Source organism: Pseudonaja textilis, chromosome 3 (genome assembly GCF_049901715.1).
Source record: "Pseudonaja textilis isolate UNSWEBS1 chromosome 3, rPseTex1.2, whole genome shotgun sequence".
Lineage (NCBI taxonomy): Eukaryota > Metazoa > Chordata > Lepidosauria > Squamata > Elapidae > Pseudonaja > Pseudonaja textilis.
The window spans coordinates 149,419,855-149,433,516 of NC_141992.1; the positions used below are offsets into that span (position 1 = coordinate 149,419,855).

At 35.2% G+C, this 13,662-nt stretch overlaps 1 protein-coding gene and 1 long non-coding RNA gene across 4 annotated transcripts in view; one reads left to right on the plus strand and one right to left on the minus strand.

The window, feature by feature from the left end:
* Positions 1–559: 559 nt before the first annotated feature.
* Positions 560–13,662, minus strand: part of CEP192 (centrosomal protein 192) — a 59,441-nt gene continuing 46,338 nt past the window's right edge. For all 3 annotated transcript variants that reach the window (XM_087931036.1, XM_026699432.2, XM_087931037.1), the window contains exons 40-47: positions 10,516–10,717; positions 9,292–9,371; positions 7,986–8,081; positions 5,408–5,527; positions 4,854–4,972; positions 4,198–4,306; positions 3,788–3,846; positions 560–951 (exon numbers count right to left, since the gene is read on the minus strand). In XM_087931036.1, coding sequence (XP_087787162.1) covers positions 813–951; positions 3,788–3,846; positions 4,198–4,306; positions 4,854–4,972; positions 5,408–5,527; positions 7,986–8,081; positions 9,292–9,371; positions 10,516–10,717 — 924 coding nt within the window. In that variant the 3' untranslated portion in view covers positions 560–812. The remainder of the gene's footprint in view (positions 952–3,787; positions 3,847–4,197; positions 4,307–4,853; positions 4,973–5,407; positions 5,528–7,985; positions 8,082–9,291; positions 9,372–10,515; positions 10,718–13,662) is intronic.
* On the plus strand, positions 6,620–6,863 carry LOC148126360 (uncharacterized). Its single transcript, XR_015743166.1, has 2 exons — positions 6,620–6,705; positions 6,756–6,863. It is a non-coding gene; the product is annotated as an uncharacterized LOC148126360 (long non-coding RNA).

The following is a 13,662-nucleotide window of genomic DNA, read 5'->3' on the forward strand; positions in this document are numbered from 1 at the left end:
TAGTAGAGACTGTAGCACCAATGCTCACTGCAATAGTCAATGATCTGTTATACAGTATTGACTGCCAAGAGTTTCAACACAGGTCACACAATTACTTTACTGTTCTCAAATCAGCTGGAATCAAGTGGTCTACTTGGAACCATTATATATTACTCAACTTCTGGACAGATTTAACGGTTACTTGTGAAAGTATCCAGAACTGCCCTTGAGAAAATTACTATATTAAAAAAATGCTTTGTAACAATGTTATCATTTTTAGTCCATCTGAAAGAAATGATTTAATTGAAAACATTCACAGAACCTTTGCCACTTTTAAACATACAAATTTTAGTTCATTCTTTTAACATTCCTAGATGAGATTTAATAACACCATTGCTATCTGACCTAAGACCACATTATGGGAACTTGTATTGCAATAATGAGCAAATCAGGTGTGGACACATAACTTTGGTAGCATCTTTCAACAATACAGTTAAAAGTTATACAGTTTGATTTTATTAGATACAAAATATTCATGTAGAAGATATAAAGAGGAGTTAGCAATAAACACAATAAAAGGTAAAATATTTAAAGAAAGCTTTATTTTTTTAAAAAAATGCATTCATTGTCATTTGAGAAGACATAATCAAAACAAAAGTTACTTACACTGCTGCTTTCAACAGCAAAAGTGCACTGGTTCCATGATAGCATACATTAATAAATTTACTTTATTAAAATTTACAAACACTTAAGTTACCTATAAATTTATTTTGTATACAAAAATGGAAATTTAATAATTTAGTCATAGTGTACATGGTTAACAACGTATTTAACTATTTTTCTGCCAAACCCTCACCAATTAGTTGAATAGTAAGAGTTCCACTTTTATCTGTCTCAACCACCAATAAGCATTTGAAAATGCCTGGGGACCTTGGTTTGAATTGGACTGGTAAATTGCAGTAGTGGTGACATCTGTGAGAGAAAATGTGTAAGAATTAGATGAGCATTTAACAGACTTCTTCAACTTATTTAGATTGAGAAAAACAAAGTTCTGGAGGTCTATTACCAGCAGAATATTTTCTTATCATAACAGTATATTACCGCTTGTCAGCTGATTGTGCTATTCTGGAGAGGAAACAGAAACTGTCTATATGGATTACATTCTTAGTTGTACACAAGTAGTCTTTGGGGTATTAGGCAGTTGGAACCAGGATTGCCATCATTAACAATATGGTTGTAAAGAATGTTGTCATGTGGTCATTAATTCTTAGTGATAACAATCCCGGCAGACCCAACTGCTGTTGTTAACTCCAGGACACACAAACTGTTGTGTGGGAAGCAGTGGGAGCCTGAGGTAAAGACTGTGGGATTGCTGCCGGGGGGTGGGGTGGGGTTTGTCGGCTGTGGATAGGCAAAAGGAGGCTGAATAAAAACGGGCACAGGAATGATGTGAGGCCAGGGTAGGTGGCCATTATGCCACATGAAAGGAGGCCAGAGGAAGGAAGGACCCAAACAAATACAGGGAAGATGGGGGAAGCAGGACACCTCACTGTATGGAGGGAGGCCAGGGGCACCTACTGGAGTGACTTGCGACCTTCCCTGCTGGCTTCTGCATTGATTTTGTTTGAGGGTCAGACAGCAGGGAAAGGCACAAATGGCAAGAATGCTGCAACTTTCAAAAGCTAGTTGTGAAGCACCATTATCGCAGTTATATGACCACAGGAGTAGTGCAATGGCTTGAATTTTTAGGATTAGTTGTAAGTACCACTCATTCAATGCCGTCACAATTTAGAACTATGATGAACAAATGATTTTTAAGCAAGGACTATTTTTAGTTCATAATGGTAACAATTTCTTCAAAAACATCAACACTATTCAAGACACCCCTACATGTCTGATAAGAACTGAACTGTGGTGGTGCAGTGGTCAGAATGCAGTATTGCAGGCTAATTCTACTGACTGCCAGGCGTTTGATTGTCATTGGCTCAAGGTTGACTCATCCTCCCAAGGTCAGTAAAATGAGGACCCAGATTGTTGAAGGTAATATGCTGATTCTGCTTAGAAAGGGCTATAAAGTAGTATATAAGTCTAAGTGCTATTGCTAACTAAGGGTGCTTAGGGCAATCAAATAAAAAGAAGCTGTAAAATCCAATACAGAGTAAGCAATCTGTGGATCACAAGTAGTACCAAATACAGTATATTCCCAGACTGTTGTGCTAAATTTTGGCAGCAAACTTTTTCATTTATCAATGCTTCAGTTCTATTTACACTGATATTGTTATATACCAGGTATATTCCTCTGCTGTTTTCAGTGGCCCAAATAATTATTTTAAAAATGTGAATCTATGAATGGAAAAAGATTGCTTGCTGCTGCCGTAGTCCATAGATAACCAGCATTTTCACTCCAAAGTTTAAAATAGAAACATTTAAATGCATTCACACTCACTAATGTACATATAACTAGCCCTCTCCCTCCCAGTGACTTAAGTAGGAGCACAAAAATGAAGAATGAAACAGGGATCAATTTATTTGATGGAATTTGATTACAGAATCAATAATTAAGTCATGCTAACCAAGTGATAAAGTTAATCAGCAGGAAAAATTTGTAGGTCAGTCTCTAGTGACTAAAGCTGCAGGTTGTACACCCATATTATAAACAGTGATTTTCTCACTGATCAATTTATGGAAGAATACTGTGGCTCACTTTGAATCTTCTACATATAAAAAAAGGCTAACACAGTAAAATATTTTGTAAACTTTCATTTTTACAAGTATATAAACTTTTCAGATACCCATCTCTCTTATGACTTTCATTCTGTTGGTGCAAAATCTATTCCAGATTATTACTAATATTAAAATGTTTAACAATAAATGAAACTAATAATGTTCTTTATTATAAAATCTAAAATCACTGGAATTTTGGAAGTAATTAAAGCAAGCCAAAGCTACAGCAAACATCAGATATATCTCAGTTTATAACTGCAACTGAACTTGCAATTATGGTCAACTATGGTTATTGTGTTTGTAAATTAAAGCACCCATATGACTAGACTGTTATTTAATAATAAGATGACCATTATTTTTTTGGCCTTTTCACAGGTCCCACCTTACCTATGAAAGGCAACTGGGTGATCTTGGGCCAGCCACTCTCTCTCAGCCCAACTCACCTCACAAGTTGTTGTGTGGAAAATAGGAGGGAAAAGGTGGGTTGTATACATTCATCACCTTGAGTTATTATAAAAATAGATGAGATATGAATAAATAGTGTGAATCCGGTAGATGTACCCACAGAACACGACAACTAGTCATAAAGCTAACCTGCCAGGCATGCAGTCATATGATTGGGGAGTGGGGGCAGTGTATCCATTTATGAAGGCTGGGGATATTGTCAACCCAGCTCAAGAACCACATAGAAAAATGCAGCCAAAGTTCAGTTCTTTATTTGTTCACACAGAATTTTACCAGATTACCCTATATTACCCTCACCATCATGGATTTACCCTGAGAGATTATAGGAAGTGGCTATCCTAACTCTCTGTCTTTGATCCAGATACAAGTTGTGTTGTTTTTGCCTTGTCCCTATCCTTGGATATATGTTCCCTTCCTTCAAAACTGCTGTTTCAGTGTAGTTTATCACACCACCTCCCCCTCTGTAGGCACAACCATCCTATCTGTTTCATGGGCCATAAAATAACTGTTCCACGGCCATCCTAACTTCAAACAGTCATAAAATGACAAATTGTAAATAAAGGAGTATCTGTATGCCTTCTACCAACTGTCTTAAGAAAAAAAATACATTTTCACTCACCTCAAGTTATAATGGGAATGCTTGATATAAAAAGGCTCTCCAGGACTTCTAAAATTGAGCTGTAATTTAATAATTATTTAAAATATTTTGAGTTATTTTATTTATTACCCAGCAAGTATATAAACCCTCAGGAGACATATATTTCAATTAAAACAGTCATATGCAGGTCCCAGGGAGAAAAAAATATAATAGATAAGCTTGGCCTACAAATTATGATACATATTTTAATATTAGGATTTACATTTCATATGGTTTCCAATTTTAATAATTATTACTTTCTACTGGAAAGTAAATTAGTAAAAGACAATGATCCAAATAATTTTAACATGAGAACAAATATTAAGCGTTAGGTAGGCTAGTGTGAAGATTTATCAAATGCAACTTTAAACAATGCTTAGAAGTCAATATACCTGGCAGGAAGACATAGAATAATTCTTCATGCTGATTTTCAATGTACTTGATTCGCCAACCTTAGTTGGAGGAAATGTATAGACATCTTCTTGGGCATATACCCCTTTCCTGATTTAAAAGAAAGAAAAATGCTACTAAAAATAATCCTTTGTTTTAATTAGTATTTGTAATTGGGAAGTTACTCAAAGCTACAAAATGTCTTCTATAAGACCAATCCATGTCACTGTTTAAGTCTTAAGGAACATCTGAATTATTTTTCATGCTCGCAAAATAAAACTGCATTTTCTGTTTGGGATTACACTTAATAAACTTTGATTTTTAGAGATGTATGACTGAAAAGCACCATTTATATTTTATCATCATGCTAAGCCATATTTAACCATGGTTGTAAAATAACCATGTAGTAGTTTGGCTTGTACATAATGTTATATACCATAAATCAGGATTCATGAATCAAAATAGTAGATCACACATCACACTAAAAATCAAATCCTTGTACAAGGCAAATCTATGGCCTTGATTTTATTACATAGCAGTTTGTAGATCTTACAAAATGCTACTAACTAGAATTTACATTTAAAACATTGAGAATTTACTTTCTTTAGAAAGAATGAATATGCAGAAATGTATTTTATAAATCATCCAATTTACATACCATATGTTGTGATCAAATATACTGAGGTATTCTCTTCTTTGTGATACATCTCGAATATTGATTTTTACCAATGATGATGTGGATACTTTGTTTTTTAACTGTTTACTGCTTAGAATACTCTGTTACAATACATAAATTACAAAATATAATTAGAGAAGTGCTATGCTTTTTTTACCCATTAATTGTTCAAAAATAGAATCAACCAACTAATTTTATTCTACAGAAATTAAGAAAACCAGAACTACTTAAAACTGATACTTTCATACTAAGGTTAGTATCATACTTATTAGAGCGTAGGAAAAGATGTAAGAGGTAGGTGCTAGTATTTTATCAAATGCTGCTATTTTATTTTACAAAGTATGTAACATTAGATTTCACAGAAATATTCTATTTAAATAGTTCATTTTAAGGCTTTAATCAGAAAGCAATTAGACATAAACACACAAATTGTTTACCATAGGGGTGTTTTCTTCTTCTTCCATTCTATGTAAAAGGAATCTTATAATTATGACTCTACTTCAAACAATAGTTAAATACCTCATTCATATTCTTACCATTCCACAAAACTGAAGTCTATATTTGTCTGTCAAATGAGGCTCATGCAATGGATGACACTCAAGATCCCAAAACTGAGAATAATGCCCCTTGTCTCTAGGTAGAAACGACACTATAATCTATCAAAAAAATTAGAAAATCATGAATGTATGACTATTTTACCAAACTTAATTGAATTAATAGAATTTGAACATTACATAATTTTATTTTTTAAAAAATTGCAAAACTTGTTTAAGTAAGTTCACCCAATGAACTATGGGTGGCTTAGAAAATATAATTAATAATTAAAACAATTTAAAACATAAAGAAAATAAAACAAGACTGTCTGGACTAAAACAAACATTAAAACCAACCACATCTGCACTCCCTCAAACAACATATTAACCCCAAGCCTGAAACAAAGCCAGGTTTTAAAGGCTTTTGGGACCCTCAGGAGACAACATGTTGTCTGTATCTCTGGAGGGATGTTATTCCAGAGGGCGGGAGAAGAGAAGGTACACTGAATAGGTCTCATAAAATGACAACATTTAATGAAGGGATCTGGAATTCATCAACTCGGTTCAAACACAATGGGTAAGCAGAAACTTCAATAACCAGGTTTTATGCTATAAAAGGGCTTTAAAGGTAATAACCAGCACCTTGACTCCATGTGGAAGCCAACAGGCAGCCAACGAAGCTTGCACAGCAGTAGTGACATGTGTCAATAATATTTGCAAAAAAATATTCTGGTCTTTAGTACAGTATTGCTATTCTCTTTTCCATCATGCAATATGATACACAGTCCTTACTGAATACAGACTTTAGTACAAGTCTCATATATGAAGGAAAACACAGTCCTTACCAGCAGAGTTGCTCTGCTCTGCTGACACTCTAAACTAATTTGTTTAAGCAGTTTGCTGACATAGCAGCAACTGGGTGAGTTTAGACATACTAAACTATCAACTATGGATTGGGGAATCATGAGGCATATATATTTAACAAATAAATAATGCCTGCATCATATAGCTAACATTAAACCAGAAGTAATTTAATGTTGAGTTTATCTCGCCTTTTCTTTTTAGGATGTCAGAGGAAATTAACACTTCCTTCACTCTTCCTGACAACAACCATATAAGGTAGTTTGGGCTGAGAGACAATGAATTCCTCAGTAAGTTTCTGTGGCTAAGGATGGACTTCAATCTGGGCTGCCTCTATGCCAGAACAACATATTAATTACTAATCCCACACTGGCTCATTATGGCAAGGGAGAACATGTGAACTAGACTGTATTCACAAAATTGGCAGAGAGCTAACAGTGGTCCATGATCATAATGTCGCCTTTCTATTTACTCAGGAATTTCCCACCAGCCATTTGGGAATATAAAAGCTGCATCTGTTGTTCTTTACTATCACCTAGTGGTCACTATTAAAAATATATTATCCATAAATGTTTAGGTTGGGATGGCGGTAGGAGGGGGAGCGGGGGATGAAATTAATTGTAGGTAATACAGATGGCAACAGCCTAATTTCCCAGAAGGAGGTGTCCTACTGCCTTGTCTTATGCCTCTGACCTGTTCCACTTCCTTCCTTATAAATTTGTGTAGAAAACACTCTTCACTGTTTGAATCAAGAAAATGAAAATATGTCAGAGAAAAAGGAAGATTTTTTTTTAATGGACCAAGGACTTTAGAATATCAATATCCTCTGAAAACAACAGAATGAAAATGAACTTTTGATAAATTTTTGAAAACAAAGAAAAAAATCTTGTATTTTAGGCATGTATTTCACCATTCTTTTCTGCTCAACTGCCAGAACTGCCATAATATATGGCAAAGGTAACAAAGTTAAAATTAATCTTGCTAATAATGGATGGCAGATGATCCCCTAAGGCAAAGTGTGATTCAGAGCACCCAAAGAGCATCTATTGGAAATACCTTAAACTAAGCACATCTTGTCCATGGTTTGCACATTAGCTGCAGAGCTTAGTCATGTCAACATAAAGACATAGTTGCTTTAAGGTCTGTATCTAATCTTAATTCCTGTTTGTACCTAATCATATTTTGGCTTTGAAAGTCTGGCTCTCAATATCCCCTAGTAACATGATTCATACAGAATGTGAAGGCAAGTAAACTATGATTCCTGAATGCATAAGGGGCAAAGATAATGGAATAGTAACTACTTCAGAATAATTGGAAATGTACAGCATTCATTTTGTACAATGTACTCAAAGAACAATGCTTTCATCTAAAGATAAAGGTTTCCACTGTCCAGTTGTTTCTGACTCTAGGGGGCAATGCTCATCTCTGTTAACAGGAGTTTAGCTCTTCTATGGCACTTTTATCTTGAACCTGGGCTGACAAGTTCAAGGTCTTTAACCACTGAGCCATCACACCCTGCTTTCGTACATTTATGGCTAACTAATAAAATCTTACTGATATGCTTGATTTATTTTCAAAATAGAAGTTTCTACAACAACTTGTCTTGAGGAACAGTTTTATCAACTATAACCTAGGAGTTTGGGACATCTTCTCTTCCTTTAAAGTAAAATTAGTTAAGAAGGCAATTAATTAATATGAACATGATCAAATAGTGACTTACTTTTTCTTTTCCACAAATTTCAAGAGTACCCGAAAGATGGGAACATTGGAAAGCAGCATATGTAGCTCTGTAAACATCTCCACTTTCATCAACATCCTAAAATAAAACAATTATTAATAAAAACTATTAGTTATATAAAGCAGTGTTTAAATCATCTTTCATTGCATTACTTTTGATTGACTAGAGATGAGTTTCAGTAATATATTGATTTCATGGTGTAACCATTATGTGAAAATTATTTTTCTTATCAATATTGTTATTATGAAATACTTAAAATTATTTCAACTTTCATCTATCTATCATTTCTTGATTCAACAAATGAATTTCATATGTATGTGAACAAACTAAGGTTGATGGTTTTAAATCTGATAGTATCTTTAATTAAGACATTTTTGAAAGCATTAATATATATATTACTATATGTTTGTCTGTCTGTAACCTTCAACAGGGTGAAACAGTCATAGGGCAACATTTTTTAAATCAAAGTACCTCAAATGAGCTGTTTTAAAGAATGCATCCAAAATCCAAAACCCACTACTCCCATAGGAATGAAATCTCAAGGATTGTGTTGCCAAAATAGCTGTGCAGCAGTGCCACACCACCGCAGTCCAGTGATGTGATTTCTGACGGTCCCTGCCAGCTTTCCACAAGCAAAATCAAGTTGGAAACTGTCTGGAAGTCAGAACTCACTCCTTCTGCCAGTGCTTTTTTGTCCACCCATGGTCATTCTGTTTATCTCTAAAACAATTTGTGGGTTTTCTAGACAATTCTAAAGTGTTTTCTTAAAACAAAAAGGAGGTTTTTATTAAACAGAGTTTTACAAAACATTCTATCCACACCTGCTGTTCTGGTGATGTAACTCCTTTTCTACATATGATATGTAGTAAACTTTTCTTGTATGTAAGAAAATACTTTCTTATTAAAGCAATCAATATTACTGAATGAAATATGAAGTTGTTTTCTGTAATAATGTGAAAATGACACTTAATATAAATGATTTCACTTTCCAATTTGATCCAAACTTTTATATCAGCAATATGTAAGTTAGCAATAGCTGTAATTAAAGTAGCTCATAAGTCCTGGTTAACTAGTTTTTTAATTGAAGAAAAGCATGTTAACCTACATAGTGCTTTGAATAAACCATGTTTAATAAACAGTTGCAGAGAATGACTGCAAAAATCAATAAAAACACAACACAAACTGCTTAAATGAGCAGATTGTTTCTTTACTAGAACTTCTGTAGAAATTTTTCTTCTATAAATTTTTTTGTCCCAATCTTTGAAAACCAGATTTTTTTTTTACTAACCTTGACATACGGTGGTGCAAAAGAAGTTAAAAACCACTTCAAATTTTCATCTCCATTATTTTCAATTTCTAAGTATTTTTCTGTAAAATAAAATGGCCAAACAATAAAGTGCTAATGGTAAATTTCACAGCAGTCCATAGAAACAAGCAGTTTGTTGAATATCTATACTGCTTATTTGGTCAGGAGTGGTAAGAAGTTGTAGCTATAGTATGGTTGCTTTCTTACAGAAGACAAATATTCCTCCAGCATTTTCTGAAGGCTGAATCTGAAGAGTCGCACAGCAGTTCGTGCAAGTACTCCTCGGTTTTTTTATCACAATGGGATTAGAATTTCCATTGTTAAGTCGGGTATAGTTATAAAGTGAGATATAATTTGACCACAATGACTTATAATGACAATCCCAACATTCAGCATTGTGATTGTTAACCGAGAGTTGCAGGTAATTAAGTGACTACCCATCTCAAGCCAAGCCATTCCAGATATGGTTTCTCCCAGCCCCAAACCACAGTAAGCTAAGGGACTGTCTTCAACTACCTCCCCCTCCCCCTTATCTCTGCCTTTTGGGCCACCCTGCCCTCTGCCTTGAGGGATGGCAAGAAACCCCAGGCTTGCATGATTCTAGGCCTGTTTTCTACATCCCGGGAAGCTTCAGCTGCCCCTGGCAAGCATTCATTTGTCAACTGCTTTCTCTCCCAGTACCCTGCACCATTCTTCCACCTTTTGCACCAAGCCGCCATGGCCAAAGCAGAAGCACTTTGCTGCCTTTGGTGCCTCCTTTTCAAACCTAGCTTCTCCCTCAAAAACTTTAGCCATATGTAGGAAATGTTCCTGAGAAAAGCTAAATCTAAGACACAGCAAATACAGTGAAAAGATTTTGCAATAACTCTTAGACGTACATACCGCTTTATAGTGCTTTACAGCCCTCTCTAAGTGGTTTACAGAGTCAGCATATTGCCCCCAACAATTTGGGTCCTCGTTTTATCCATCTTGGAAGGATGGAAGGATGAGGAAACCTTGAGACTGGTGGGATTCAATCTAGACAAATTGCAGTAGGAGTAGCTTGCAGGACTGCACTCTTAACCACTGCAACACCGAGGCTCTTAATGTTAATGTTAGAATTGATTTTTTATTTTATTCTCTCTGTATATGTGTGTCTGTCTCTCTCCCTCTTAGCACTAAAAACATGTGCCCCAAGGATACCAATATACCTAAGTTAGAATTTACCTGAATATTCCCCAGATTTTGTCTCAGGAAAAAATATGGTCCGATTTTTAACTTCAAGTTTGGTCAGCTGTTTTTTCTGGCATGGTTGTATGTGAGTAACAGCTGGTTCAGACTGTTGCTGATGAGCATCCATTTTAGCCATTAGTGAGCTCTTTTTAGATGACTTCTCAGTCATATTTTCCTGAATCTGAACCTTAACAAGCTGTACATAATAGAAAGACATAAAATTCATACCTTTTTCTATGATTAAGGTCTCAAGTTTATATATAGGATACCTATTTAGAACTGCCATCTAAGACACATACCCTAACATTTAGGAATGGATTACTACAATTCAACTGCAATGTGAAAATAATAAATGTAATCAGCTAAAAAGCAATCCTATCAATAGCTTAATAGAAAACATGAATTTAAATCTTTTTAAAGTATTTGTTGCACAACAGTGGAATTCACAATATCATTTGTAGACTGAAAGATTAGCGCCTTCTTGCAAGTTCTCAGGAGAGCATAGTAAAATATCTTGATTCAGATGCTATTGAAAATGTTTCTTTTTTAAAAATATTAATGATCATGTGGTTTTGTTCTATTTTTTTAAAATTAAGAATTGTTAAAGGTATCAGATTACTGAATAATTTCCCCTATTAATTAGTTTAGAGATATAAGTAAAACTATATATTTTGCTAAATATATTTTATTTATATTATTGTTTCGTGGAAAGTAATAGGCATTAATATTTGTTCAAGAAAGAAAGATATTTTCTAAAATGGATCACTTAAAAAGAGAGTATTTCAAAAAATCTTCATTTCCATTTTTCCTGATAAGGATTTTTTACTGGAGAGATGGACCAGTCTGTTTGACATTATGGTATGGTTATGAGGCAAGTCAGAAGTCAGATAGCATATTTTCCAACTAACAAGTTTTATTAAAACATGTAAAGTTTTGTGCACTCTTGTTCACTTAGGCAACTCCAAGTGTTTAAGTGCAGCTCCAGAACGCTGATGTCAAAATAATAATTTTGATTAGTTTTTAAAAATTTACTTGTAGAACCAAGATATATCTGATGTATTTTTATTTTTGGTGATTACATATTTAGACCTATTAATATTTTTTATTTTAAAATATACTTTTTACCAGATAATTAGAATAGTTTTAATCATTTTTTTGTTTTTTTAATGGATACTATTTCAAGTACATTTATATTACATACATGGAACACATTTTAAATGTAACATTTGAATCCATTACTAAAGGATATTTTTCTTCAGTCTTTTAAAAGAGTTGCTCCTGATTTTAATCTTTGATTAATTAGATCACAGTAATATAAGTTCTATTGTTATATCTAATCAAGCTCCCATAACACTGTTTTTTTGGAAGTCTGTTTTATTAATTCAATATAGTTTTAAAAAGTGCAATTATTAAATATATATATATTTAATAATTTAAAATATGCTTTAACAATCAGCTGATTTAATTACTGTTTTGGATATTTTTATGAATTATATATAGCAGTGGTCGCCAACTGGTGGGCCACAGAAAAATTCTGGTGGGCCTCAGAAGAAATGGCCCTGAAAGCAATTAATCTGTGCTGCGCAGTTCTCTCGCCTCCCAGCTCTTCGAGGGACCCCGGAGTCAGGTCCCTGAGATGCACACACCAACCAGCTCCCACACACGGCAGAGGCAGCAACAACAGTCCCCACCCTCAGCGCCCACTATTAGCTCTCCCCATTAGTTTTCTAACTTTGAATTGCTCCCGCTTCTTTCCTCCCCCCCTGGTGACCACGTGCAGGCAGGAAAGGAAAGCCCTCCTTGCCTCTCCCAACATTGAAGCCTCGGAGACGCAGGCAAAGCCACTGCAGTGGTAGCGCCCTGAGTTGCTGTAGCATGCTCGGTTAGTTAAGAATCACCCATAGAAGGAGGTGCTGGAGGAGGAGGCAATAGTGGAGAAGCAAGCAACTCAGGGCGCTACTGCTGTGGCGGCTTTGCCCGCGTTTCCAAGGCTTAAATGTTGGGAGAGGCAGCGAGGGCTGGAAAAGCAGAGAGTTGCGCACGGCTCTGTCTCCCTTTCCTTTCCTGCCTGTACGTGGGCGTGGGGGAAGGGGGGATGGAAAGAGAGAGAGTCAGGAGCAATTCAAAGCCAGAGAACTAATGGGGACAGCTGACAGCGGGTGCTGGGGGAGGGAACTGTTGTTGCCGCCGTGTGTGGGAGTGTGCATCTCAGGGACCTGGGTGGGCCCTGGGATCCAAAAGGTTGGCAACCCTGATATATAGGGTTGGATTATTACAGGAAGAAAAATGAGTTATTACTTTATACAGCAAGAAAAAATGAATCTCAATCAAATAAACTGGAAAAATAACTCCTCTTTTGGAATTACTAATTTCATCTCTATGTTATATGTTGAATGTTCCTTAAATGCTATAAATCAGAATTATTGGGCATAATGATAAAAAATCATTAGTGTTAGCTTTGGAAGCCATATTAAGACCAGATGCTCTCACACTGCCACATTTTGAGTCTGGGAAAGTGGGACAGGGGAATTTCTTGGAGTGTATGTCGTTAGACATAGCAACATTTTTTTTCTAATTCAAGGTCATGTTATTTTGTGCATAAGTGAGGAAAGTTAGGACGGATGGTGATTGGGGCATGTGATGTGATGATGGGTGCAGGAGATGGATTTGTAGCTTTTATTTATTGCAAGGAAGCTGGAACTTTCAGATTCAGGTTTCCCAGTTGTGCCAGTTACATTCCAAAATAAAAGGAACTTTTGAGAAGATGTCTGTCTCGGAGTTATTGGTTGGAGTGGAGGTTTGCTGAAATGCTGACATTTAATTTCTACACCGAAGAGCAAAAGAAACAGTTTTTTATCTAGTCATAGGTACAAATAGAACTTAATCAACAGTCTCTCCAACAATTATATTTGACCTAATAGACCTGATTCATTGGTTTCAAATGAGCAAATGATTTTTTTTTTAAAAAAACAATAAATCTAAAAATTTCACAAGATCAGAATGATTTGGCTACACTGCTATTATTACAAGAGTTATTATTTAAATGGTGTTCACATGACCATAAGATGCTGCAATGGTAATAAATGCAAGGTTTGGTCACAAAGCTGTCTGTTTTACACCATTGTAACTTCAAATGGTCAC